General features: G+C 44.4%; 1 protein-coding gene across 2 annotated transcripts in view; it reads right to left on the reverse strand.

Moving 5' to 3' along the window:
• The window catches only part of SACM1L (SAC1 like phosphatidylinositide phosphatase), a 387,094-nt gene that overhangs the window by 265,994 nt on the left and 96,393 nt on the right, over positions 1–24,707 (reverse strand). For both annotated transcript variants that reach the window (XM_078688168.1, XM_078688167.1), the window contains exons 2-3: positions 21,576–21,673; positions 13,627–13,701 (exon numbers count right to left, since the gene is read on the reverse strand). In XM_078688168.1, coding sequence (XP_078544294.1) covers positions 13,627–13,701; positions 21,576–21,673 — 173 coding nt within the window. The remainder of the gene's footprint in view (positions 1–13,626; positions 13,702–21,575; positions 21,674–24,707) is intronic.

Below are 24,707 nucleotides of genomic sequence, written 5' to 3' on the forward strand. Positions count from 1 at the left end.
CTGACATACCACAAACACGTTCTCTGACATGGCTTAAGAAAGGGGTGTGAAATTATTGTTAACTATGAGAAGAAATGAGTTAACGCCTTCAACATATGGATACACAGAACTCCGAAATTATTCCCAACTGTGAAGATCGAAGAAAGTAAAATATATTTCTTCAACTCGCAAACCTCACTTCAGTGTGGGCTCTATGACCTAGATTGTTCATATCTAGGTCGCTACTCTTGTGGGATACAATAAACCATAAGTCTTAACTCAAAAATAGATTTGGATTACAACTTCCTTTATTTGTTTTAAAATACAATTCTTTCATCACACATTTGACTAGTACATGGCATGAAAGTTGGCAGGGAGCCTAGTGGAGTTAACTGGCAAGCTATATTATTAAAACCATTGCCACAACAACAGTACTTGTTTACTTTGCTCAGGAGTAAATGTTACAAACAATGGTAGAACCAACATTGAGGCCATATGTGACACAAAGGAAGCACTAAAACATATAGTATGGCTCGCCATAAAGCAGTTGTCAGGATCACTGCTCTAGAGATTAGTGGGCACGTGGCTTGATGGCAGTACAAGAAGATGCTTGTACCATAGAACGAGTTACTTACCTCCCTTATCTGACAGAGACTCGATCTAGCCACAGATTCCTTACCTTAGAATTATCCCCAGTAGTCAGACTGGATACGGAAAGTTTTCATGAGTAGTATCCCTCTGCAGCGGTAAGTGGTGTCATTTAGCGCTGCGTGGCGGCATTGGCACTGTAAGTGACGTGCGCAGTGTAAATATAGGTGCCACCGAAGGGCACCAATGTCAGTTTCTTTTCACAGCTTTCTATACCAGAAGCACGAAGCCACAAAGAATACTAACCACTGGTGTGTAAAACTGTGGCCCTGAAAGGGGAACAGCCCTGTCCCTAGAAATCCGTTTGCAGAGCCGGGAGGATGGGTGGGTCGGTAAGGAATCTGCTGCTGGAAGGAGTCTTTACCAGATAAGACTTTAAGAAAGGTAAGTACCTGCTTCATCTGATAGAGGCTTCTATGCGCAGATTCCTTACCTTACAATAAATACCCAAGCAATACCTCCATGGAGGTGGGTCTGAGAAACCATTTCACACCAAAAAGTCCTGAAGGACCGAAAGAGTAAAAAAAGGCCGTTCCCAAAGGACTTGGCAATTTTCAGGCAGTAGTGCTTGGTAAACGTGTGCAGATAGGCCCATGTTGCTTCCTGACAGTTGCCAGCACCTAGACTCCAAGTGCCAATGCAGTCGTCGCAGCCTTAGCTCTGGTGGAAAGAGCATGCAAACCATCTGGGGGTTGCTCTTGCCCAATGCGTCCCGGTTTTTAATGCAGAGCACGATCCATCGGTAGATGGTTCATTTCTGCCATGCCTTCCCTTTCTTGGTTCAGATATACCCCACCCTTAACGTTTAAAAAAAAAAAATCAAGATAGAACGACAATGCTCTTTTTGGATCTAGCCCGTGGAGTTTCTCCTTTTCGTTAGAGGTGTGTGACAGAGTGTAAAATGTAGGCAGAGTGATGGACTAGCCTACGTGGAACGGGGTAACTACCTTCGGCAAGGAGGCGGCTCAAGTCCAAAGGACCAGTTTGTCAGGGAAAAATAAAATGTAAGGAGGCAGAGACTATAGTGGCTGTAGCTCACTGACCCTCTGGGCAGATGTAATCAAGACTGCCACCAGAAAGGCCGTCTTGATGGTGAGGAGCCGAAGAGGACAAGAATGAAGCGGCTCGAAGGGAGTACACATTAAGAAAGTAAGAACCAAGTTAAGGTCCCATTGAGACAAAGAAAGCTGGGGGAAACGTGCTGCAGACCTTTAAGGAACCTATTCACAATACAGGATTTGAAAAGAAAAGGCTGATCTTGCAGACACAGTGAAGTGGAAATGGGAGGTAAATAACTCCTCAAGGTGCCCTTTGCAGAGCCCTGCTGGGCCAGGGTCAAGATAAAAAATAGAACCTGTGAAAAAGGAGCAGATAAGGGATCAATTGGTTTCTCAGCACACCTTGCCACAAACGTAGTACAATAGCCGGCGTATACCGTCTTGGTGGAGGAATGCCGAGTTACCAAGATAACATAACAGACTTCGACAGAAAGTCGAAAGTGGTCAACTATCGCCGCCCAATCTGAACGCATGAAGGCAGAGGAGTTGACAAGTTCAGGTGGAGAACCCTCTCCTGTTGCTGCAACAGAAGACCCTCCCGAAGGGGCAGCCTGAGACCAGAACTCCACTCAAGATGAAAAGTGTCAGAGCAAGAGCCACCTTGGAAACGCCAATGCACAAAACGGCTGACATTGCCGGCTCTCTGCAGTTACAAATCTAACAGAAGCCCCCCCCCCCTAATGAAAGAGACCTTCCACCATCTCCGGGTGAAGACGCCATTCGTGATCTGCAAGGCATCTTTGGCTGACTTCTTCCGCCTTGGCATTCAGTGAGTCAACTCTGTTTTGAACCACCAGAGATATGCCCCGATGTTCCAGCCATGTCCAGAGGTGCAGGGCCTCTTGATGAAGGGTTCACAACCCCACCCTTCCCTGATTGTTGCAGTACCACAGGGCAGTGGTTTTGTCTGAACATCTGCACCAGCCTTCCCTTGATGGAAGTCAGAAAGGCTTTTAATGCCAGCCGGATTGCTCGGATCTCCAATAGGTTGACGTGGAGGCTAGATACCGCCAGAGACCAGAGGCCTCTGATCTCCACCTCTCCAAGGTGGTTGCCCCATCCCAAGAGTGACGCAACTGTCACTACGGTCAAGTCTGGTTTGGGAAGGGAGAGGGGGCTGCCGACGACCCATTTGCGATTCGTTAATCATCACTGCAGATCTTTTGCAGTGCAGTAAAGGTGTATCCTGCCACTGGTTGCCCATGATGGTCAGCGGGCAAACTAAAGAGGCTTGGAGGCTGTGGCAGCTGGGAGAATGGTGGACTGGGCTGACTTCTAGCATACTGACCCACGGTGTCTGTGGGTACCGCATCCTCAGCCACTGCACAGAGGCTGGGAAGCTTGCTTGCTGTGGTGGCTGGGCGGGTAGAGAAGAGTCTGGAAGCCCTTTCTGTGGCCACAAAAGGAGTGAAAGGCAAACTGGGGTGGGGGTGTGGGGGCAACACATGGAAAGGCCCAAGGACCTAGCTGTAACTCCAGCATGGAGTCTGCCTTGTTTCTGAAGACACAGGAGCCATCAGGTTGATTGTCCTATTCTTATCTAGGTGATATATTGAGTGCACGGCTACCCCAATGGGACTCCCAGTGATATAAACAACCAAGCTGGTTTCAACCTCTCAGTTAAACCATATTCCTGGCTTTATCAGAATCACCTAGTTTACAAACATCCATTTTTTTTAACTGCTTTCTAAAACATACTTCGTTTTCTATTTTGTGAATCATATTTGTTAAGGGGTTCCATAACTTTCGAGTCAGATAGGAGAAAGAGCGGCTGCCGCCCCTAGATTTACGAATGTTTGAGTTTGACATCTGCAGTGCATTGGCGGATCTTAAAGGCCTGGAAGGAGCATAGTGCTGTAGTAAAGACTATCAGTTGGGGCATGTTTTTGTAATAAAGCCCTACGAGCAATGCAGGGGGCCTTATTCTCTGCTCAATAGGCAACAAGTGTAGGTAAGCCAATGAGCTTGACACTTATTGATGCCTAGGAACTTTTAAGAAAAGACGGGTAGCAGCGTTTTGCACTACCTGCATTCTTTTGATTATGTATCATGTAGAACCTAAGTAGAGGAAATTTCCATAGTCAAGGCGGGCGAAAACAAGCGCCTGAACAATTAGACGGTCAAAGATCTAATATTTTCCTAAAAATCCTGAGCATGTTGTAACAATTTGCTGCAATCTTCCTGACCAGAGTGTCAAGAGTAAGTGAGTTATCAAGCCAGATGCCTAGATTTTTTTAAGGAATTTTTGAGGGTGGGGGGGCTTCCTAAAGAATCTGGCCAAAGTACTAGTGACCAGCTGTTAAGTCACTGTCCACCACTATAACTTCAATTTAATCACCACTGATCTTAAGGCAGCAACTCCCTTTAAGGAGGGTCCAAGTTGAAACACTTTTACACAGTTCTCAGGGGTAAATACAGAACAGCTTGTGGGCCATCTGCATAAGTGATTATTGAAAGAGCCAAAGTTTAACTATCTCCAAAAGGGGGCACACGTAAAGATTAAATGAGGTAGTGCTTAAGAAAGAACCCTGAGGAACTCCACATTTCACGGGGAATACCTCAGTGTAACAAGTCCCCAGCAAGGCGTGACGCCTTAAGGCCACCGACGAAGAAACGGCTCTGCCCAGAGACTCGGACGTGTCCAGCCCACATCAGACTGTGAACTTAGCTGCATCTCTCTCATCAGCCATAGCTTGAGAGAGTTTGGCTCAGGCCTCCTCTGGGACCATAGGCAGCACCTGTGCAACCGAATCCCAAAATGAATGGAAGTAACGCCCAAAAGGCATGTGGGTTACAGACCGCAGTGCGAGACTGGTGAAAGAAAAATTTTTCTTGCCCAAGGTGTCCAGCTTTTTGGATTCGCTATTCGTGGGCTGGTAGAAAATGCACCAGGATTTACTCTGGAAGTGGAAACTTGGAACACCGAGCTCTCCGGGCTAGAGTATTGGGTTAAGAAATTGGGGTCCCTTGGGGATTGGCAATGACGGCGGGCAATTGTTCTCAGGCCTTGAGCAAGACGTCCCTGAGGGCTTCATTAAATGGGAGTATCGGTTCTGAAGGGGTGACTCCCAGCTGAAGCACCTCCGTCAAGACATTAGTCGACAGCCATGGAGGACAGCTGAAGGTCCAGGTCCTTGGAGTTTTCCTCACCACAATAGCAATTTAGGCTCCCTCCTAAGTAGCCACGGTGGGAGGAGAGACCAAGCCAGTAGGGGGGGATGTTCAGTACACTGGTATCCACCAAATCCTCACACCAGTCCCTTCTGAGCTCCAATGGCTCCTCCCAAAGTCCTAGCCCAAAGGAATAAGTCTCAGGCTCCAGCAAGGAGGGACTGGCTCCAGTCGGCGCTGGAGTCTGCGTCGGATGGCGCCCCTTCGGCTCCATGTTGGAGTCCTTATCACTGTTGAAATATTAGGGTATAATCACAATTAGTGTGCTGGACCATTGTGTGCTGTAATTTGAGAGAAAGACAATCTTTGTCTTAGGAGATTTAGGGGCTTTTGAATCTCCAGTCCATGGCATCTAAAATCTTTACAAAAGTAGTACTAAGGATAAGGTGCAATTGTGCTTGACCCCATTCCCCGTTCTTTGCTATTCAATATTATCTACTAACCTGTTTTTGCAAAGCAGACACAAGAGGAAGTGGGGGTGAAGGGTTAGAAGGGACAGAGGCATAATGAAGCAGACTGAAGATTTCAGAAATGTGACCAGGAATTACCGGATAATAAAAGGGAAAATTGAGTGAGTGACTAGATTAAAATGAAAAACTACAAATGGAAAATAACTTGATCGAGAAATTAAACAATGAGCCATCAAAGACACCAGACAGGGGAAATTGGTGGAAAATTATTAAGGACTGAAGTACCAAAGTGAACAACTGAAATGCAAGGAAGGCGTATTGGGAGAAGCGAATAAAGCCAGAAAAACAGTAATTCATTTGTGACAGTAGAAGCAAGGACACTGATCTTAAGTCTGTAAAATGTGAAAGCAGTCTATTTAACACCTTAGGAGCTCCGTAAACAAACCTCCCCAGTGCTGCGCTGTCCATTATCCAGTGCTGAACTGGACGTCCAGCGGTCGCACGCAGCACTGGGGAGGTAGTGCCCGTGACGACCGTTGGCCGACGGCAGCAGCTAAAGGGTTAACAATGGGGAGAGGATGTGGCCTTACGGCTAGAGCGGTCGACCTCGGAGCTCGGGAACAGAGTCTCGGCAGGGACGCTCAACATCCTGTGAATCTCAGTAAATCATGTAATCTCCCCGTGCCCAACAAAAAAATGAATGTGACCGTCTGTAACGCAACTGGTGCTCATGTAAAGCGATCCGATACCTTCGGGTCAAGTTCGCGATATATAAAAATCCGAAAAACCCCTCAAAAAAACAAGTATAATTTGTTCTAGGTTAAGCAGCAAGTGCATTCAATAAGTATAATTTGTTCTAGTTTATGATGAAACCTTTTTATTCTGGAAATGTAGCCCACTTAACCTGGTAATTGCAGATATGCAAGTCAAGTAGATAGGATTAAGATCCGCTCCCTAGCACGGCCATATTACAACAATTACAGTTACTCTCATCTAAGCTCTTGTTTTGTTTTCTGGGGATTAAACATATTGATAAATGGCACAAACAAGCATTACAAAGTGTGATCTGGTCCGTTAAGCTAGTGGCTATGTTTCAGCGTTTTGAGCTGTGATAGATAAATTCATTTCTGCGGATTCACCCTCTAAGAGCTCACAAAGCAGGCACATCAGTCTTCTTCCCACAAGGCCCTAGGTATGATTTCCACATATTATACTCTGCACATCTGACAGGTGAATAGCTATTAGCAAGATCCGATGTCTGAGTGCAGTTACCACAGGTCTTCACTTACCTAGAATGCACTCCAGAGCTTATTTTTCCTTATTTTCTGGTGTGCAACTTTAGGTTTGTGATGTACATTTAATTATAACTGTCCTTCCAGTATTGATGAGCAGCTTCAGGGGGATTGACTATCTGGAGACCCAGTATTTTTATACAAAGGTTTTTTTCTATTCCAGCAAGATACCAGGAGCAGTGAGTGATTATTGGAGAGGTTTCCACAGCAGCGAGAATGTACTGAAAAAAACTATAAGTATTGAGGCATCTCCATCTACAAAGCGACTCATTTGCTCCAATTATTTTGTTTCTCCAAATAGGTTGTATTCGATTTCAAGTAACATGCACAATATCGCAGAGAACTGATGCCTAAAAGTTGTGACACAATTTGACATTATCCCATGCCTTTGGCTTCTCAAGTCTTTCACAATCATTCATTACAATAATCAACTTAGCCATAACTATCAACCAAAAATGTGGGGGCTTTCGATCTGCGATACACTCCTGGGTGTTGTATAGTATATTTTTGTCAAGGTTTTTACCCACTGTAGGCACATGTGGTTAAGGCATCATGGTCTGAAAATGCACCATTCTGCTCTGCTCTATAGTTAGGACCTGGGGAGGGGAGGCAGTAAACTTCCAATCTAAGTTAGCCCACAATGTGTGACTGAGATATGGCCCGCCCACGGGTCTCCCTTCCTGTACTTAATCGCACCGTAGTGGTGGTTTCTAATCTCCTGTCTTGTCCACCGGAGCCGGTAGTAACTCGTACCAGTCTCGGCTCCCCTCTTTGGCGTTCAACTGAAAAGGTCTGCCATCTGCAGACACCTATAGAAGCACCTTTTCCTTCCATTTTGCTATTTTCGGAGCCTCCTTCGATTGCTATCTGGCCCTCGGCAATAATAAGCGCTAGGCACAGGAGCCTCTCATTTTAAACTTCTTTTGTAGGTGTGGGCAGGACACAGAGTACGCATGTCTCGGTTGCAGGAGAGGCGATCGCAAGTCACTTCACGAAGAAGTTCCGTAATGGCAGCACAGTTCTCAGTCAATACACCACCACCACCACCACCAGACCATACAATACAATCCTACAGCTGGGGGATGCATCTAGGCTGCAGGGTGCCAGCTGCAGGGGTCTTTTGTCATTTGTCCTAGAGTTAAGCATATTGTATGAAGAAAATTAATCTGCATTAGCTTAAGTTTAGCTTTTCTGGAGAGTTTTTGTGTATGGGTAAGTGCAAGTCACCACTCGCCATTTCCTAACGTCCTTTCAATTCTAGAGGCTAATATATTTAGAAGGTTTTCATGGTCAAAGTTGTTTGCACCTACCATAGTCCAATAGTCTAGTGCAAGCGCTTACTTACCTTCCCTCAAATTAAGCAATAAATGCTGTACACTACCTGTCACAGGTTCCCTACCTCCAGGTCTCCACGCATTTCTAATCACTCCGGTAAGTTTAGCATACAATAAAAGTTACTAGGGTGGTATGTAGCCATTATACACCATGTCCTCATAGGGCCCATGGAGCCCTATATCATAAAATTCCCCTATCGTATAAATCCCTCTAAAACCTCCACTGCAGATTTGCCCCTCTGAACATGTGTGACTCTGCGGATTGCCAAGTAATCGACTGCAAGGATACTACGGACCCATTGTGCGGCTGCTTTTCAAGAGGACCTTCAGTGCTTAGTACACCCGCCCTTATCACTGACTTAGCTGCCATTAGCAATCTGGATGACAAGCATGAAGATCCTTGATATAATGCGTGGGGGGGAATTGGCACCTGGAACATGGCCAGTTTGGGCTCCAAACTAAAAAATTCTCAATGGTATGACACTATTGCTAGCTCTGACCTCATTGCCCTTCAAGAGACTTGGCTGGTAAAACCCAGTCACATCCAAGGCTTTGTATCTTATTTTACAACGAGCATTCAGAGTATCTCTGGCACAGTCAAAGGAGGCTGTTAACCCTGATAACAGTCACAATTCCAGGGTGAGATTATAGACTGGACTTGAATCACAGCAATTTCCAAATCATTTGGTTCGAATATCTGTCAAAGACGTTATTGATTATTAATATGTATAATAACTGTTTTGATTCGAATAATTGTGCAAGCCTGAACACACTGAGAAGTGTGCTCGAGGTTGCCCTCTTAGGCCCAGGGGCTTGTCCTTCTATTATCTGGCTGGGAAATTTTAATACTCAATATTGCAAGTTAGGCAACAAAGTGGCTTGCGGCCTAAGCGATATCAATGGTGAACCTCTGACGCACTTTGTACACAATCCCTTTGGGGAGATCCTTAATGAACTAATTGTGGAATATCAACTGCTGTTTGCCTTCGCTGTCACCGCTGACCTTGAGGTTTTCAATTCAACTTTCTTTAGGCAGAGATTGTTGCAGCATCATTGATTTTATTTTGTTTAGTGGGGGATCAGTTAGGGACACTAACAGGGTACTAGGTTGAAGCTAAAGCACTCAGTGACCGCAATCCTTTACCTGTGTACCTTAATGGTTTTGATCGCCTTAGGGATGACTGCAAAACACATACCACAACTGATGTTACAAAAAATAAAGTTTTTTCAAAAATGGTCTACAGCCAATAAGGCACAGTTGTTCACTAACTTAGTGAGGAATAGTAGGGATGCAGTGTCCTTGTGTCAGAATGCAAGCGGGGCACCTTCTGTCATCATGTCCGCCTTTGAGGCGCTTTGTAATATCGTGCATGAACAGCTCACTATTCAGGTTGGAAATCGCCCAAAAAAACTAAACTTTCAGGTGGTTTGATACAAACTGTACCAAGGCACACTCTGCCCTCCTCAATTCGACTCGTGATAATGACCTCATAAACTCAAGTTGTAGGCTCCACAATCTAGCACTGGAGGCAAGAACAAACAAGATTAGAGCAGAGGCCTTTGAATCGCTACTTGCTGCTAGTACTAGTAGGGATTCACGGGCCTTTTGCGAAGTGATTAATAACCCTTTTTTCACAGACTGTCCCGTAAGTGAGAATGCCTTAGGTATTAGCCCCGTTAGTTGGGTCGAACACTTTAAAGTAGTCTTTGGTATTGCCCACCAAGATTCTTCACCTGAGCACACTGCGACAGGTGACTTGGTCACTCTAAAAGACGACTGGCATACCAGCTGGAGGAGGTCAGGACAGCTATCAGCAGATGCCCTAATGGCAATGCACTGGGCCAAGACAGCGTCCCAGTCAACCTTTTTAAAGATAATACCATTTTTTGGCCTGTTTTCTAACTATTGTTCTGAACTGATTTTCTATCATTGCCCCCTCCACCTAAAATATTGGTCTCACTCTGTAATCGTGCCTATTTTTAAGAAGGAAACAGAGGGTGCCCTAAGTGCTATCGGCCCAATTCCCTGATAAATTCTACATCAAAGATCATGGGCAGAATAATTTTAGAGTGGCTGGAGACCTGGGCCCTGGACAATAACATCTTGTCAAATTTGAAATTTGGCTTTAGGGCAGGTTTGGGCACTGTGGAGCAGTGCCTAATCTTACAGCTAATTATAAGTAAATATACTCTGGCTAAGCAAGCACAGATCCACCTTTCCCTTATGGACCTAAACTCCACCTTGGATCATGTGAACTGTGTCAAACTCTGGAGTATCATGGCAGAAAAGGGTGTTGAGACTGTCTTGGTACATTTTCTTAGAGATTTACACCGAAAAGAGACAGCCTCTACTAGATTCGGCCATGTGGGGGAACTTACAGGATGTATGCAAGGGCCGCATTCTAGCGTCCTTTTTATTCTCATTTTACACTAATAGTCTTGAAGATCGATTAGTCAACCTAAATGTGGACGTCCCGCAAATTGGAACTCGTGTGGTTCCTGTACTACTTTATGCGAACCACACTGTTTTAATAGCTAGGACCAAACTCCTGGATTGTTATGTGCAACATATAGGCAAATTGGAATTGGCTGTAAACCACTGTAAAACCTACATAATGTCCTAAGGCACAAGACCCAACAAAGGCAAAACATTTTTCATAAAGGACATTAAACGTTAAACAGTCTCATCTTTTCCCTACCTGGGTATACTTTGACGACCAATGCTCATGGAACTAGTTTGATATTGTTACTGAACACATGTGGAGGGCTTGTTGAGGTTCACAAAAAAAACTTGCCTCTAAACCCCCAAATACATTTTTGACCATATATAAAGCCAAATGCTAGTCAATAGCTACTTACGGTTTGAAAGTCTGGGACACTAAAGATTTTAAAGCTATGGAGGTCACTGAGAATAATTATTTCAAACGATTGCTGGGGGTCACACAGTTTTGTGAAGTATCCTTGCCACGCAGAGCTTGGTCCCGATTAAGTCTTCAACCTTATTAGAATATATCCCCTTCTGTTGTGGCTGGCAATTTGGGTAATGCTTGAAGCACACTTTAGTTGCAGTGTGATTAGAGATTGTTTAAACTGGGAAAATGTGGGTCACTTCCCTTGGATAAGTTATGTTAAAAAGATGAGCAATATATTAGGCCTCCCTGATTTCTTCTACTGTCTGGAGAGTCTCTCTCTTTAGCGACTCGTCAAACACTTAAAGATCTTTATTTGAAGTGGATAAGGCATTCCAGGATCTGAACTGAAGCAGACAAAAGTACTGTCCGTCTGTATTGCTCTTTTGGATACCAGCCCAGCACTCGAATCCTATCTTTTATGGGTCCGTAACAGTTATCAGTGGACCCTAGTAACTGAGGTTCAGCACTCTACATTATTTGATTGCTTTCCCTGACCATGTTAGGCACCCCTTGGCTCTTGCTTTGAGTCCTTATGACCAAGGCCACACAGCAGCACTCATCCTCTTGGACCTTTCAGCAGCCTTCAACACAGTCTCCCACTGCACACTAGCCACCAGACTCCACAACGGCAGCATTCAGAGAACAGTCCTAGACTGGATTCGACCTTTCCTCTCCGACAGAACACAAAGAATAAGACTCCTGCCCTTCCTCTCCGAACCTAAAGAGATCAGATGAGGAGTACCCCAGGAATCCTCCCTCAGACCCACGCTTTTCAATGTCTACATGGTCCCACTTACAATCATCGTCAGAAAACACAGACTTAACATAGTCTCATACGACACACCGCTCATCCTCTTCCTCACTAAGGAACCAGACATCACAAGGCGTAGTTTCCAAGAAGGAATGAAAGACGTCGCAACCTGGATGAGCAGCACCTGCCTGAAGCTCAACTCGGAGAAAACAGAAGTCCTGATTCTCGGCTCCACCCCCTTCGCATAGGACAACAGCTGGTGGACCCCTGCCTTTGGAAACCCACCCACTCCAACGTCCACGCACACAACCTCAACATCGTACTCTACTCTTTTCTCACCATAAAATGCCAGATCAACGCCATGTCCTCCACTTGCTTCAACACCCTCCGCATCCTTTGCAAAACCTTAAAATGGATTCCCCCCCCACCCCGACGCCAGGAAGACTGTCACTCACACACTCATCACCAGCAGACTGGACTACGTAAACGCCCGCTACGCCGAAATCTATGAAAAACTCCTCCACAAACTCCAGATCGTCCAGAACGCCGCAACCGAACTTATCCTCGACGTCCCACGACATGACCACATCACCCAACACCTCTCGGACATCCACTGGCTCCCTGTAGAAAGAAGAATAACCTTCAAACTGCTCACACATGCCTACAAAGCCCTCCATAACACTGGACCCCAATACCTCAACAAATTAATCCCCTTCCACGCCCCCAAGAAATACCTCCGCTCTGCTGACCTCACCCTAGCCATGGTCCCCCACATCCACAGGGCTAGAGCAGGTGGCAGATCCTTCTCCTACCTGGCGGCCAAGACCTGGAACTAACTCCACCTCTACATTCGACGAAGCACGACACTGCACCAATTTAGAAAGGACCTCAAGACCTGGCTCTTCGAATGATCTACGGAGCTGCTCGCATCACACCCTTCCCCAGTTCTTGGAGACCCTCACGCGTGAGTAGTGTGCATCAAAACCCCCAATTGATTGATTGGGATCCATTTGGATTTTTTAGCATAGTCATGGCCTACAGTCATTGCTATTCGTACTGGATAAGGAGGGTGATTCCATGATGGAGAAAATGGTTTTATTGTGGTTGGAGTCGAGGTAGAATCATGAATGTAACCTTAATTGAAAATGCTAAAAAAGAAAAACAAATTGGGGGTAAATTAGGCTGTGCAAGTAGGAGCATGCTTAATCCCTTCTCGGCTAGGGGAAATAAGTGTGCATATAATAACAAAAAAAAACAACAAAAAAAAAAAGACCAGGCCAAAGGTTAAAAACCCCGACGTCAATCATTCCCTTCAAGAGTGGTTATGGAATAAGTAATTTCATCAACAGCAACAAAGGATTAAGAAACCAAGAACTAACCCTGTGAGAAAAGGGATGTGAAAGTCAATCTCACAGCTACAGTGCCAGGTGTTTGTAGGTCAAGACATTAAGACTACCTTCTTAATGGGTTTCTCGGTTTGACATTTACTGAGCTGTTTTCCACATATTGTTGCACTGATTCTACGCCTCACTAAAGCACCTTACATTGTGTGTTCACCTACTATGTTCGGTGCAGGCCATTCTATATCTTTTGCATCTGTTCCTGTCCCTTTTGGTCAATGGTCTACCATTAGTCTGAATGTATTAGTCTGTCTTAGTCTCATATTTGGCTGCTGTTAATCAAAGTGTAATGATTCAACTATTTTACTCTTACACGGTGGTAAAAGATGTCTTTTGAATAGTCTCAAGATTCAGTTATTGACCAGTCACTTACACAGATTTTTATCATAAAATGCTTTGCCAATTCGCACCCTTATAAGAAGCACTCAACTTGGTACCAATCCAGAAAGTCATTTATTCTACACCGGCATAATGTGATTTATTTAAAGCATGTCTTTGCACAATGAGCTATGTCAAGACAAAACAGAAACAAAATTGGGGGGGTCAAAATAGAAGCATTCCTGTACTGCACACAATTGACATTTAGAAGAGTGTAAATAAGTACACACAATGAAAAAAACATTTAAGAAGGTAACATTTTAAAAATGAAAATGAATGCTTGTTCTTCTTACCTGACACTAATCGCAGTGTTCCTAAAATACCATATATGGTTTTTGTAACTGCTGACGGAGGGATATCTTTTTTGACTAAAAGAGGCAAACAAACCAGAAGGAAAGCATGAAGTTAAACTTAACTCCTCTTCTACTGAGATTGCTTGATAAATTAAAGTCAGGATGTTAAACTGTGAACATAGTACAACAATGCAGTGTAAATGTATAAGTTACTTATCCACAGACGCAAATCAAGATAAATTTGAATTTCAGAAAGACATAGCAAGGTGAATTCATTTAAATTGAAGACCAAATTGTTGCATTACTTGAGTAAAATAACATTCCTCCTGGTTTCATAAAGGGAAATTGAGTTTGTTTATCTCTTATCATGTTTACTGATCTTCCTCATGGACAGTAAGCCGCTATTACATAATTCATTAGTACTAAGAGTTTTAAGGAGATGTATGTCAGGCAAATTTGCCATACTGGCAATGTCAGTGATACTTTTGAAGCTAGCAAGAACAAACTTATGTCACACTTCCTTGGCTGCCTCTGGATATCTGCTGAACAAAAGATTATAGTGTTGCTAAGCATCACTGTATATACAAGTGCACTTGAGAAAAAATTGTTAGAGACACGCTTTTAAAATTTTATTTTTGTCCAAGCAAAGCTATGGCCCCGATTTAAAATATGGCTGAGGGAGACCTTGCCCTGAGAAGTTTCTGGCCACCAATTAAATGGCAATCCAAGGGGATTATTTTGTCGTGAAGGGATTGGTTTCCAAATCAAACGTAATCATAATGATTACAAAGGTCCCATAGAAAATCCAGGCCCTTGGCGATCCATAAGATTTCATAGGGCCTCTGCCAGGTTTACCTTACATCATGCAGCAATGGAAGACCACAAGGCAGAACGGGAAGACTAGCGTGGTAGTGAATATACTCCCATGTCAATCTTGCCACCGCCCGTCATTCCTCAGAAGGCTGTACTGTAATTAAGGGGTTATAAAGATACCAGCTAAAGTGACAAAACGGTTGAGATTAGGCCACTGGATCATTGCCTATGCCCTGGAGTATGAAGACACCAATGTGGCTAAAGGTGTGTTTTCCCAATCCCACAATCTATGTTCATTTATTCATGGAGGTGAATTAGATCAGGCAAACTGGCGATACAATATAGTTAAACATTAATTGCAACAAGTTATTGAGTTCAAAAACAAAAAACTCATCATGCAATGTGCAGCAGTTCCCGGAGCATTAGGAGTTACAGAATAAGGTGTGAATAATACAATCAACTCCTCTGTTGATGTCCAACATAACAACGGTTTAGCACAATGCGGTATTGGGAGGACTTGTAAACTACATGCTGCCCTGTGGGTGAAACTGTTAGCATGTTACTAATGGAAACAGATAAAAAAATAAATGTGTGATAATCTCCATTAATTGTCAATAACACAAAGCTGAGTTTGCTTCCACCAAGACCTACGTTAACCCAAACAAGTGAACTCATGGCTTGTGGGACAGTAAGCCTTTACGGCATTCTTTGATGGCATTTCATTTTATCTCTATATGGAAGCAAAGATCTATTTTCCTCAAAACTCATAATTATAGGGTGCTGCAATTTTTCCACAGGTTTATGAGTTAGTTAAGTTTACAACTAGTTACTCTTTAAGAAAGATGCCTGCGTAGACTGCCGGGTCTGGGAAGCATATGTATTGTAGGCAAAATATTCAAATCTTTGAAACGTAAAGTGTATTTAGTTCAATTCAATAGATATGACAGGAAGTTAGTATAGTTGTAGATGTAATGCAGATATTTTACTCCATAACCTTTCATGATCTATTTTTCATATTTCTTTATTTATTTATTCAAAGTTTTATATAGCGCGAACAGGATCCTTACAGATATCAGAGCGCTTCACAAAGACAGGGAAGGGGCAGTAGGAGTCAACAGAGATAATGGGAAACAGTATAATAGTCAATAACATGGTAATAACATGGATAATAAAAACATACATAAAACCAATCCATATACAATCAGGTAAGGGAGTAATATAGGACAACACAAGTCATTGATCGCACTACAGAGGTGTACAGGTGGATCAGTAAACCAACGTGTATCATATCTTGGTCGGTAGTAAGAGAGTAGCGTAGTAGTGCCCCCAACAAGTAGAGTATAGTGCCAGGGGATAGGGTGAGCAGTGATACAAAGCAATGCAGAGTCTCTGAACCAACATCTATAACGATCAGGAGATCTTGGCCAGAAGGATGGTTTTCACCTCTTTCTTGAAGAGTGCAGTGGAGGAGATCAGCCTGGTTTCAGGAGGGAGCGCATTCCAGATCCTGGGTGCCATCCCTGAGAAGGAGCGCTTGTAAGTTTTCACTTTCCGGAATCTACGAGGTTTCAGGAGAAGATTTTTTGTGCTCCTATTGGATCTCGAACCTCCTGATATAGACAGCTTTTGAGCGAGGTAGTTAGGTGCCTTGTGGTGCACGGCCGCGTGTGTCATAACTGCAATTTTTAGCTGTATTCTGGCTTTAAAAGGCAGCCATTTTAGAGACTTTAGGTCTGGGGATATGTGCGAATGCTTTCTAGAGCCAGTAATGAGTCTCGCGGCAGCGTTCAGGGAGGCTCTTAAGGGTGCTGTTGTGGATAGCGGGAGACCGCAATTCCATAGTCTATTCGAGGGATGACTAAAGCTTGTACAGCAGTTTGGAAGTCTTTGGCCGGGAGGAAGGGTTTAATTTTCCTCAGCGTGTTAATTTGGAAATTAGCTGCTTTTGTGGCTTTGCTGACGTGCTGCTGCATGTTGAGCTTGGCGTAGAGTGTGATGCCTAGGGATTTCGCCGAGTCCACGATGGTAGGTTGGACATTGAGTGCTGTTAGGTTGTTGAGCCAGGTTTGGGTGGTGGAGATTTTCGCCGGGGGTGAGATGAGTAGGAACTCAGTTTTCAGAGCATTTAGTTTGAGGTGATTATCGGCCAGCCAAGATTGGGTGTTAATAAGCGTGGAATTCAGATGTTGGATATCTTCCGGGGATTGTAACTTTAGATAGAGTTGTGTGTCATCGGCGTACATATGGAATTGAACATTGGATGCTTGAAGCAAGGTGGCGAGCGGTTCCATAACGAGGTTGAACAGTGTAGGGGAGAGGGTGGATCCTTGTGGAACACCTAGATCTGCAGGCACAGGTGTAGATAGCACATTGTCGATCTTGAACCTCTGAGACCGGTTGTGAAGGAAGGACGAAAACCACTTGAGAACAGTTCCCGATTTGGAGGGCGTCATCAATTATGTGTGTCATAGCTGTTTCAGTGCTATGTTTCGCTCTGAAGCCTGATTGATGAGGGTTGAGGAGGTCAAATTGATCAATGTGTTTTGTTAGTTGGAGTTGGACACATTTCTCCAGCAGTTTGGCCAGTGTGGGGATATTGGTGATGGGCCGATAGTTGTTTAGGTCAGACGGATCAGCTGTAGGTTTCTTGAGTATAGGCGTGACTTGCCCCACCTTAAGGGAGTCTGGAATGTGGCCTTGTTGCAAAGAGCTGTTGATGATCTTGGTCCAGAGAGGGAGGAGCAGGGGGATAAAGTCTTTTACAGCATTAGCAGGTAGAGGATCTGTGAGGTGATTAGAGGGCTTCAAGGTGCAGAGCAGTTTGTGTATTGCTTCTTCCGAATAGGTATCGAAGTACTGCCAGGATGCCTTGTTTTTAGGTTGAGTGTCTGCCATTCTGGTGTGGTTGGGGTATCGGCTTACATCCATGATGAGGTCATTTCTTATGTTGTCAGTCTTTAGTTTATAGAAAGCAGAGAAGGCTTCACAGTGTGGGGTGTCATTTGGTGTGCTGTTTGATTGTGTGGGTTGTGCCTTTGTTTGGGTCTTGATTAGCTCGAACAGCTTTCTTGGCCTGTTCTTCGCTTGGTCCAACTGGCGGCTGAAGAAGTCCGACTTTGTGCGCTTTATTTTCCTAAAGTAGGCATTTCTCTTGTTCTTAAGCTTTTTGAGATGCAGTGCTGAAGGGTCCGATCTCCAGGTGCGCTCTGCCATTCGCATATTACGCCTTTCGTCATTGAGCCTGTCATCATACCAGGGGTTAGAAATTTTGGTGGAGACTCTCTTCAGTTGCAGAGGGGCGACTTCATTGACTATTGTATTCATAGAGTCAAGGTAGTGGTCAGTCAGTGATTGAACATCTGAGGCACCTGAAGGGGGAAGGAGGAGGTTGCCGATGTGGGGAGGTAGTGTGGAGGGGTTAAGATTCTTCAAATCCCTTTTCCATGTTTTGGATTTGATTGGTTGCGTAGGGTTAGGTTTAACTTTTTCGTTGATAAAGAAGGTGATAATGTGGTGATCTGACCAATCGCAGGGTAGAATCGCCTCCAGTTGAATAGCGTTCTCTTTGGCAATGATGAGGTCGAGTATCGCGCCTTTGTCGTGTGTTGGTTTATCGCATAGTTGGGTGAGGTCAAGCGCATTGAGGAAAGTTTTGAGACTATTCACCACGGTGTCTTTCTGATCGTTCCAGTGGAGATTGAAGTCACCCAGGTATACTTGAGTGGTCTGCCGACCGGCATTGGAAGTGATCAGGTCCATGAATTGTTGGGTGAATATGAGATTGTCACCAGGCGGGTGATAGATGAGATGTAAAGCACAGACTTGTTTGCCCTCACTGGTGATGTCGAGGCAGAGGAGTTCACAGGAGGAAAGGGAGGGGGAGGTGACTTGAGTAACGGAGAGGTTGCTCCTAAAAATGCATGCAATTCCCCCGCCCGTCTTGCCAGGAGACCTGTCCAGCCTAATGATGTGATAATTGGGGGGGACTAGTATGTCCATAATCGGGGTAGAGGCTTCAGTGAGCCACGTTTCCGTTAGAATGGCTAGGTCCAGCTCCCTATCTGAGACGAGATCCGCGATGTCGGAGGAATGTCTCTGGGCCGATCTGCAGTTTAGTAGGATGCATTTGAGTTTGGGAGAGAGAAGGGTGGTCGAGCTTTCTAGTGTGAGGGGAACTTTTCTGAGGTTGTTAGGGACGGAGCCTCTGTTGTTGAGTGTTGGGAGCCTCAGCGGGTTAGTAAGAATTGTGGGTATGGGGATGTGTGAGTTGGAAAAGTCTTTTACCGGACCTGGGCCATAAGAGCGTAGGAGAGAGCATAGGTCGCGGTCCGACAAGGGGTTGAGAACACGACGGGGGCGGTGGGAATTATTGCGAACGGGGATAGTAGGCCATTGCTGGTGTCGTCGGGGGCGAGGGTATGTAGGGAGGGTGCGTCGTTTGTAGGGTAGTTGGGTGGTGGGAGGTAGACTAGGCTGTGAGGAGAGAAGGCCTTTGATTGGTTGGACGTCTTTTTTGATTTGTAAGATTTCCTCTTTGACTTGTTGGAGGGTGGATAAAGTCAGGTCAGGAGGGTCATTGGGGAAGGTGTTGGTGGAGAGAGCCGTTGGTGAGTGGTGGAGTAGTGAGCTGGAGAGCAGGCAGGGTATCGGGGGGGGGGGTATACTAGCGTTGTTGAGGGGTTCCGCGGTGCTAATGAGTGGGATGGTATTCAAGGTGTGGACGTGTTTGTGGGCGAGGGGTGAGGGTGTTGGAGGTGTGGCAGGCTGTGGTTGGGAGGCATAGGTGGTGACTTCAGTGGGAGACGGTGCTGGTGAGTAGAAGAGTGAGTGAAGGCTGAAGACAGTGGGGGAGACAGGAGGGTAGTGAGGGCTGAGAATAGGAGGTGGGAGAGAGGGGGATGCTAAGGTAAGGGAGGAGGTATGTTCTGTATCTTTTGTTGGGAGGGAGATAGAGTTGTGAGTGGGAGTGGGGAGGGAGCAGGGAAGGGAGAGGTGTCTGCCGTGGGGGGGATGGGGGGGATGGGTGGATAAACTTCGAGTGATGGTGTGTGCAGATGTAGGCGTGTTGTAGGTGGGAGTTGTTGTGTCAGGTGTGAGAGACTCGTGGGTGGGGGTGGAGAGGGAGATGGGGAGGGAGAGGTGTCTGTCGTGGGGGGGATGGGAGTGGGGGGTGGATAAACTTTGGGCGGTGGCTTATTCAGATGGTGGTGTGTTGTGGGTGGGGGATGTTCTGTCCGGGGGGAGAGGGATGGAGGGGGTATGGGTGGGGATAAGAAGGGTCATGTTAGAGGGGCTGCTAGTATATGCGGTGGAGATATTTGTGACTGTCCTTGGGGAGTGGGGAGCGTTAACAGCAGGTGGGCCATTTACTGGGGTGCTGGGGGTAGAAGTGTAGTAGGTGGTGGCTGCGACGTCAGGGGTGATAGTGCTGGCGGAGTTCTGGGTGGGGGTCCGCAGCTTGGAGAGGTGCTCTTTGAACTTGGGGAACAGGTTGTCTAGTAATTCCAGGTTCTTGTCCGTGGATTGGATTAGGACAATCCCGTTATTGTAGATAGTAATGGTAGACCTGCCAGGGAAGAGGTGGGAAGGTGTGATGGTGAGAATTAAGCCATGAGTTGTTTTCCTGGTGGTGGAGACTGTGAGTAGGGATAGGAAAGTTTTTCTCCATTGGGCTCTGCGTGAGGTGTGGAAGATGATATCAGTATTCAGAGCTCCATTGCCCGATGAGAAGTAAGTGTCGGCAAAGGGTGTTTCAGGGTGCGACCTCAAGAAGTTGTGTTTAAAACGTTTAGTGGCATTTTTGGAGAGAGGAGTGGAGGGGTAGTTAATTCTAAAAGTGTGCTTGCCGTTGAGCTCCATTTTGGAGAGGCTGTGGTGTTAGGTGTAGGAAGTAGGACGATAGTACAAACTGTCAGCCGCTAGTTACAGGGCCAAGGACGACACTAGTGAGTGATCAAAGATATAAGGAGTAGAAGTCGGTGTGATCCCCGAACAGACAGTGCGTAGGTGCATCTTACCAAATGTATCCTATATACGAGGTAGCAGTCGGCTTACACCGTGTAACCAACTATGAGAGGTAGGACCGATTAGGTGGAAGCCAAGTTACATATTAGAATGTACGAGGTAACAGCAGTGTAGTCTAGGCGTAGAAAGTGGCTGGGTGCAGCTTACATGATTTTCTTTGATTTTATGTTCTATATTGGTAGGGCAGTTTAGGAAAAATAGACCAGTGACCCAGTCTCCACATCAAGTTTTCTTAAGCCAACTAAATGCAAGAATAAGCCAACTTCAACAGAACGTGCACTCTAATAAATGGCACAATGTACATGAGAAATAAAACAATTCTTTAAGTGCACTAATTTTCACATATCTGAAAAAAACAAAAGCAGCTTTAACAAAAAATCAATAGAACAAAAATGACCAAATTCTTACATAAATCAATGGCCTGTTGTGTTTGAATGTTGTCAAAAAAAGTCAACTGAAAACCACAAAGCCTAGATACAATATGTCGTCCTCAGGCAAAAAAACGAAACTATTTATAGTATGTCTGCATAATTTACATAGAAAAATATTTAGCGATTCATGAACGGAAACATGCAAATATTTATTTAAATGGTAACAGTGTGATAATAATACTTCCAATTAAAAGAGTAACACATTTCACTCAGATGTGTGGCAGTTGGACCTCCGAATTTCACTTTAGTGTTTAATCTCGGTACTATATATATTCTATTAAAGTTATTTATTTTAAAAAAAAAAAGCCTTGTTTGTACGGTGGTAAAGCAGTTTTATTGCGGGTTCGGCACTTCTATTATGAACTTCTTTTTTGTAAAAAGAATTACTACGCATGAGACACTTACCACTTGATCTGAAAAATTCACTTACATAATATTGTATATGTACTGTGAGTAAAACAGCATTTTGAAAACAGTGACACAATAAGAAAAATGTAATATTTTACTGCATCAAAATGTCCTAGGTCCAGATTTTCTTTACACGAAAATGAAAAAATATTTAATGACCCTTGCATTTAGATTACTGTTCAAGTATATGGCCTTATTAAACATGTTTTTTAAATTACATATATTTGTAGATATTACGTCAAACCCAATACCCATACTATCAAAGGAGAGCACCTGTGAGAGTAACTTCCGTGGAGACCCGGTCGATAACAAGGACATCGTCGGCTCCAACATCACAAGCTTCTATATAAAACTTCTCTGGTGTGGTGTGCCTAAAAAGAAAGGATGAAAAGAAGAGCAGGTCAGCCAAACTGAACATTTCAGAATACCTTTCTCTATCAACATAGCAAGGATTCATGAGTGGATTCCACTTCTTACCCGGACGAACAAAGGTTACAAGCACCTGTGACACTTTACTGCCAGAAAGCAGGCAGGAGTGTTTCACTGAATGAATGAATATTGGGATTAGTAAAGCGCACGGCTATTGCTAGAGTGTCCCGGCGCTGGGTCTGATGCAGAGGGAGGGGTGCATTTTAATCATTGAACAGATGTATTTTCAAAGGCTTGCGAAAGTCTTTTTTGTACGAGATGCATCTAACGGTCACCGGGAGTTCATTCCAATATTTGGATGCCAGAACTGAACAGGCAGAGCTGTCCCCTTTCTTTCAACTGACAAAAGGAATAGGTAGGGGATGGGCTGACTGAGACCTCAAGGGCCTATTAGGGCAGTAGGGTGTCTGTCCTGAAAGTATTTGTGGTCGGATTTGTAGACAGCTGGTGTGTGCTTTTGTCAAACCTTTGAAAATTACTCTTTATCACTGGCAGCCAGTGTAGCTGGCTTCGGTAGTGGAATACTGAGGTATGCTTAGGTAAATTAAACAAAAGGAGAACCGCCATGTTTTGTACCCTTTTAATTCTCTGCATGAGGTAGTCTGGTATGCCTATATTATATTAGTGTGATCAAGTCAAGACCGGATCAGCGACTGTACCACGGGTTTATGGGCTGCCTCTGGCAGGATTTAAGGAATTTCCTTAATATCCTAAAAATTCAGCATGAGGTTTTGATCACGGCTGAGATCTGGGGTTTGAGTGATAGGTCAGTGTCGATAAGAACTCCTAGATTTCTAGCCACTTTGGCGGGAGGGTGAGGTACTGTGCAGTCAACTAACCAAGCCAAGCCCCATACCAACCGGACAGAGGATTATTACCGAATAGCAGGACCTCTGTTTTCCCAGGGTTGCATTACAGGGAAGATCATTGATATCTAGAGTACGAGAGTGTACCTACATATTAACTGTACACCGTTAAGTACTAATCACTTCTCACACCGTTTCACTGAATATCCATTATCATTACCATTACTTTGGCGTTTGCAGTTCTCCAGAATCTCCACTAGTATGTACAAGGGTTATACCATTCCCTTCCAGATTTATTTTCATGATGGCCGCTAATAACAGACCACTGGGGAGTTTACAAATGCAGTGGACCAAGTTAATACCACATGTGTTCTCTTGCCCACAGCATACACATAATATGCTCCTTGGTGTGAAGGATCACTACGCTTTCTAGTTTGACCTCACGTTATTTATGGGCATAGATAGCCCCTCACAGGCACGTTTAAACTCTCTCACCTTTCTTTATTGTATATGAACTCTTTTCTCTATATGCGAACCAGCCAATTTCTACACGTTTTACTGGTCACAAGTTACCCGGAAATACTGTTTTTAACATGCGTCAATAAAGTTCTGGAGCATCCGCAACATATTTCTAATCTCTTTGCAGGAACACCAAACTAAACATACCTGTAGAACTACGCTCTACCACGAGCTTCCCTTTTGCACATTAGGTATGTTTGAGCCTTCTTGTTCACCTACCCTTTTGCTCTTTTCCATCATTTTGGTTGTAACCATGCTCATTGTACTCTCTGGCGTTTTTTAGGATTCGCTTTAATCTTCTTGGACAAACACGCCGAAGGACACGTTCTTTTCAATACCATATTGGTAAGCTAGTTTATCAAGCCACAATAGATCTTCCTGCACTTTAGCACTGACGTATAAGGTAGCTTCGCTTTTGGTGTTACTTTTTGGCCACATATTTTCTTCTCACCTACTTCTGCTTGGCTCTAAGCATCACTTTTTTGTGTTCACCTTATTTTTAAAATCCCACCAGATCTTTCCCCCACATTCTTTTTACTTTCATTTTTGTCACAAATTGCACCGTTATTGTTTTTCCCTCTCCAATTTTTTTCATCCAACCAACCCCACTTTTTTCACTTGTACTTAATGATGTCTTTGGTCTTTTACCATCAATTCTAAAGTATCCTCATGTTGTCTGCCATTACAGCCCTGAAGAAGCCCATGTCTGGGAGAAACTCGTTGACTTAATGTATCTTATGAAGCACAACAAAGAATTAAAAGACCGAAAAATACATTACTCTGCAAATGCTTGTTATTTACGTGTTCTTGTGCATCTAATTGCCTGTGCCTATATATTGCCTCTCATCCAACCAAATTCACATAGTTATATTTGTGATCTACAAGTAGGAGATCATTTGAGGTCGGCAATATTATATACATTGTGTGATCAGTCCTGGTGGTGGAGTCATCTATGACCCGGCTGCTTACAACCCTCTTTGCATTCCAGGGACTTGGCCTTCTGCCAACCCATCACTGATGACACCCAGAAAGTCAAATGAGTTTCTTTCTTATGTTCATTGTTGTTATTGGTCAGTAGCATCGCATGTGGTCTGCGTAAGAGACAGATGCCGAGGAAGTCAGTAAGATATGCCAACGGCATCATATAGTGTGGAACCAAGGGCAGAGTCCTGGGGCACTCCATACTCGAGTTTCTTTTGCCTCCAAATAGTGTGGTTTAAGTCAGAATGACTGCTCCCTGTCCTCTAAGAAGGACCTCAGCCAGGCCCAAGCCGTCCCTTCAATTCTAATCTGAGTGAGACTGTGAAGCAGGATCTCAAGTGAGATCGTGTCAAATGTCGCTGAGAGATCGAATATAATCCGAGCGGCATCACTGGCAGCATCCAAGGTGAATTTGATGGAGACAGTGATTTCCATTGTAGCGGACTCCATGCTACGGAGTGCCTGAAACCAAATTATGAGGGATGTATGAGATTGTTGGTGTCAAGGAATTATTTATGTAGAGTATTAACTCTTTACAATGATTTTGGTGGTCCAGGGAACAGAGATGGGTCTGAAATTTGCTAAGTTGTTAGGATCTGCATTTGGTTTTTTTTTTTAAGCAGAGGGATCACCTTTGCTTTTTCAATGCAGAAGGTACAGTCCCTGATTG

This window comes from Lissotriton helveticus, chromosome 4_1, assembly GCF_964261635.1.
Source record: "Lissotriton helveticus chromosome 4_1, aLisHel1.1, whole genome shotgun sequence".
Taxonomy (NCBI): Eukaryota; Metazoa; Chordata; class Amphibia; order Caudata; family Salamandridae; genus Lissotriton; species Lissotriton helveticus.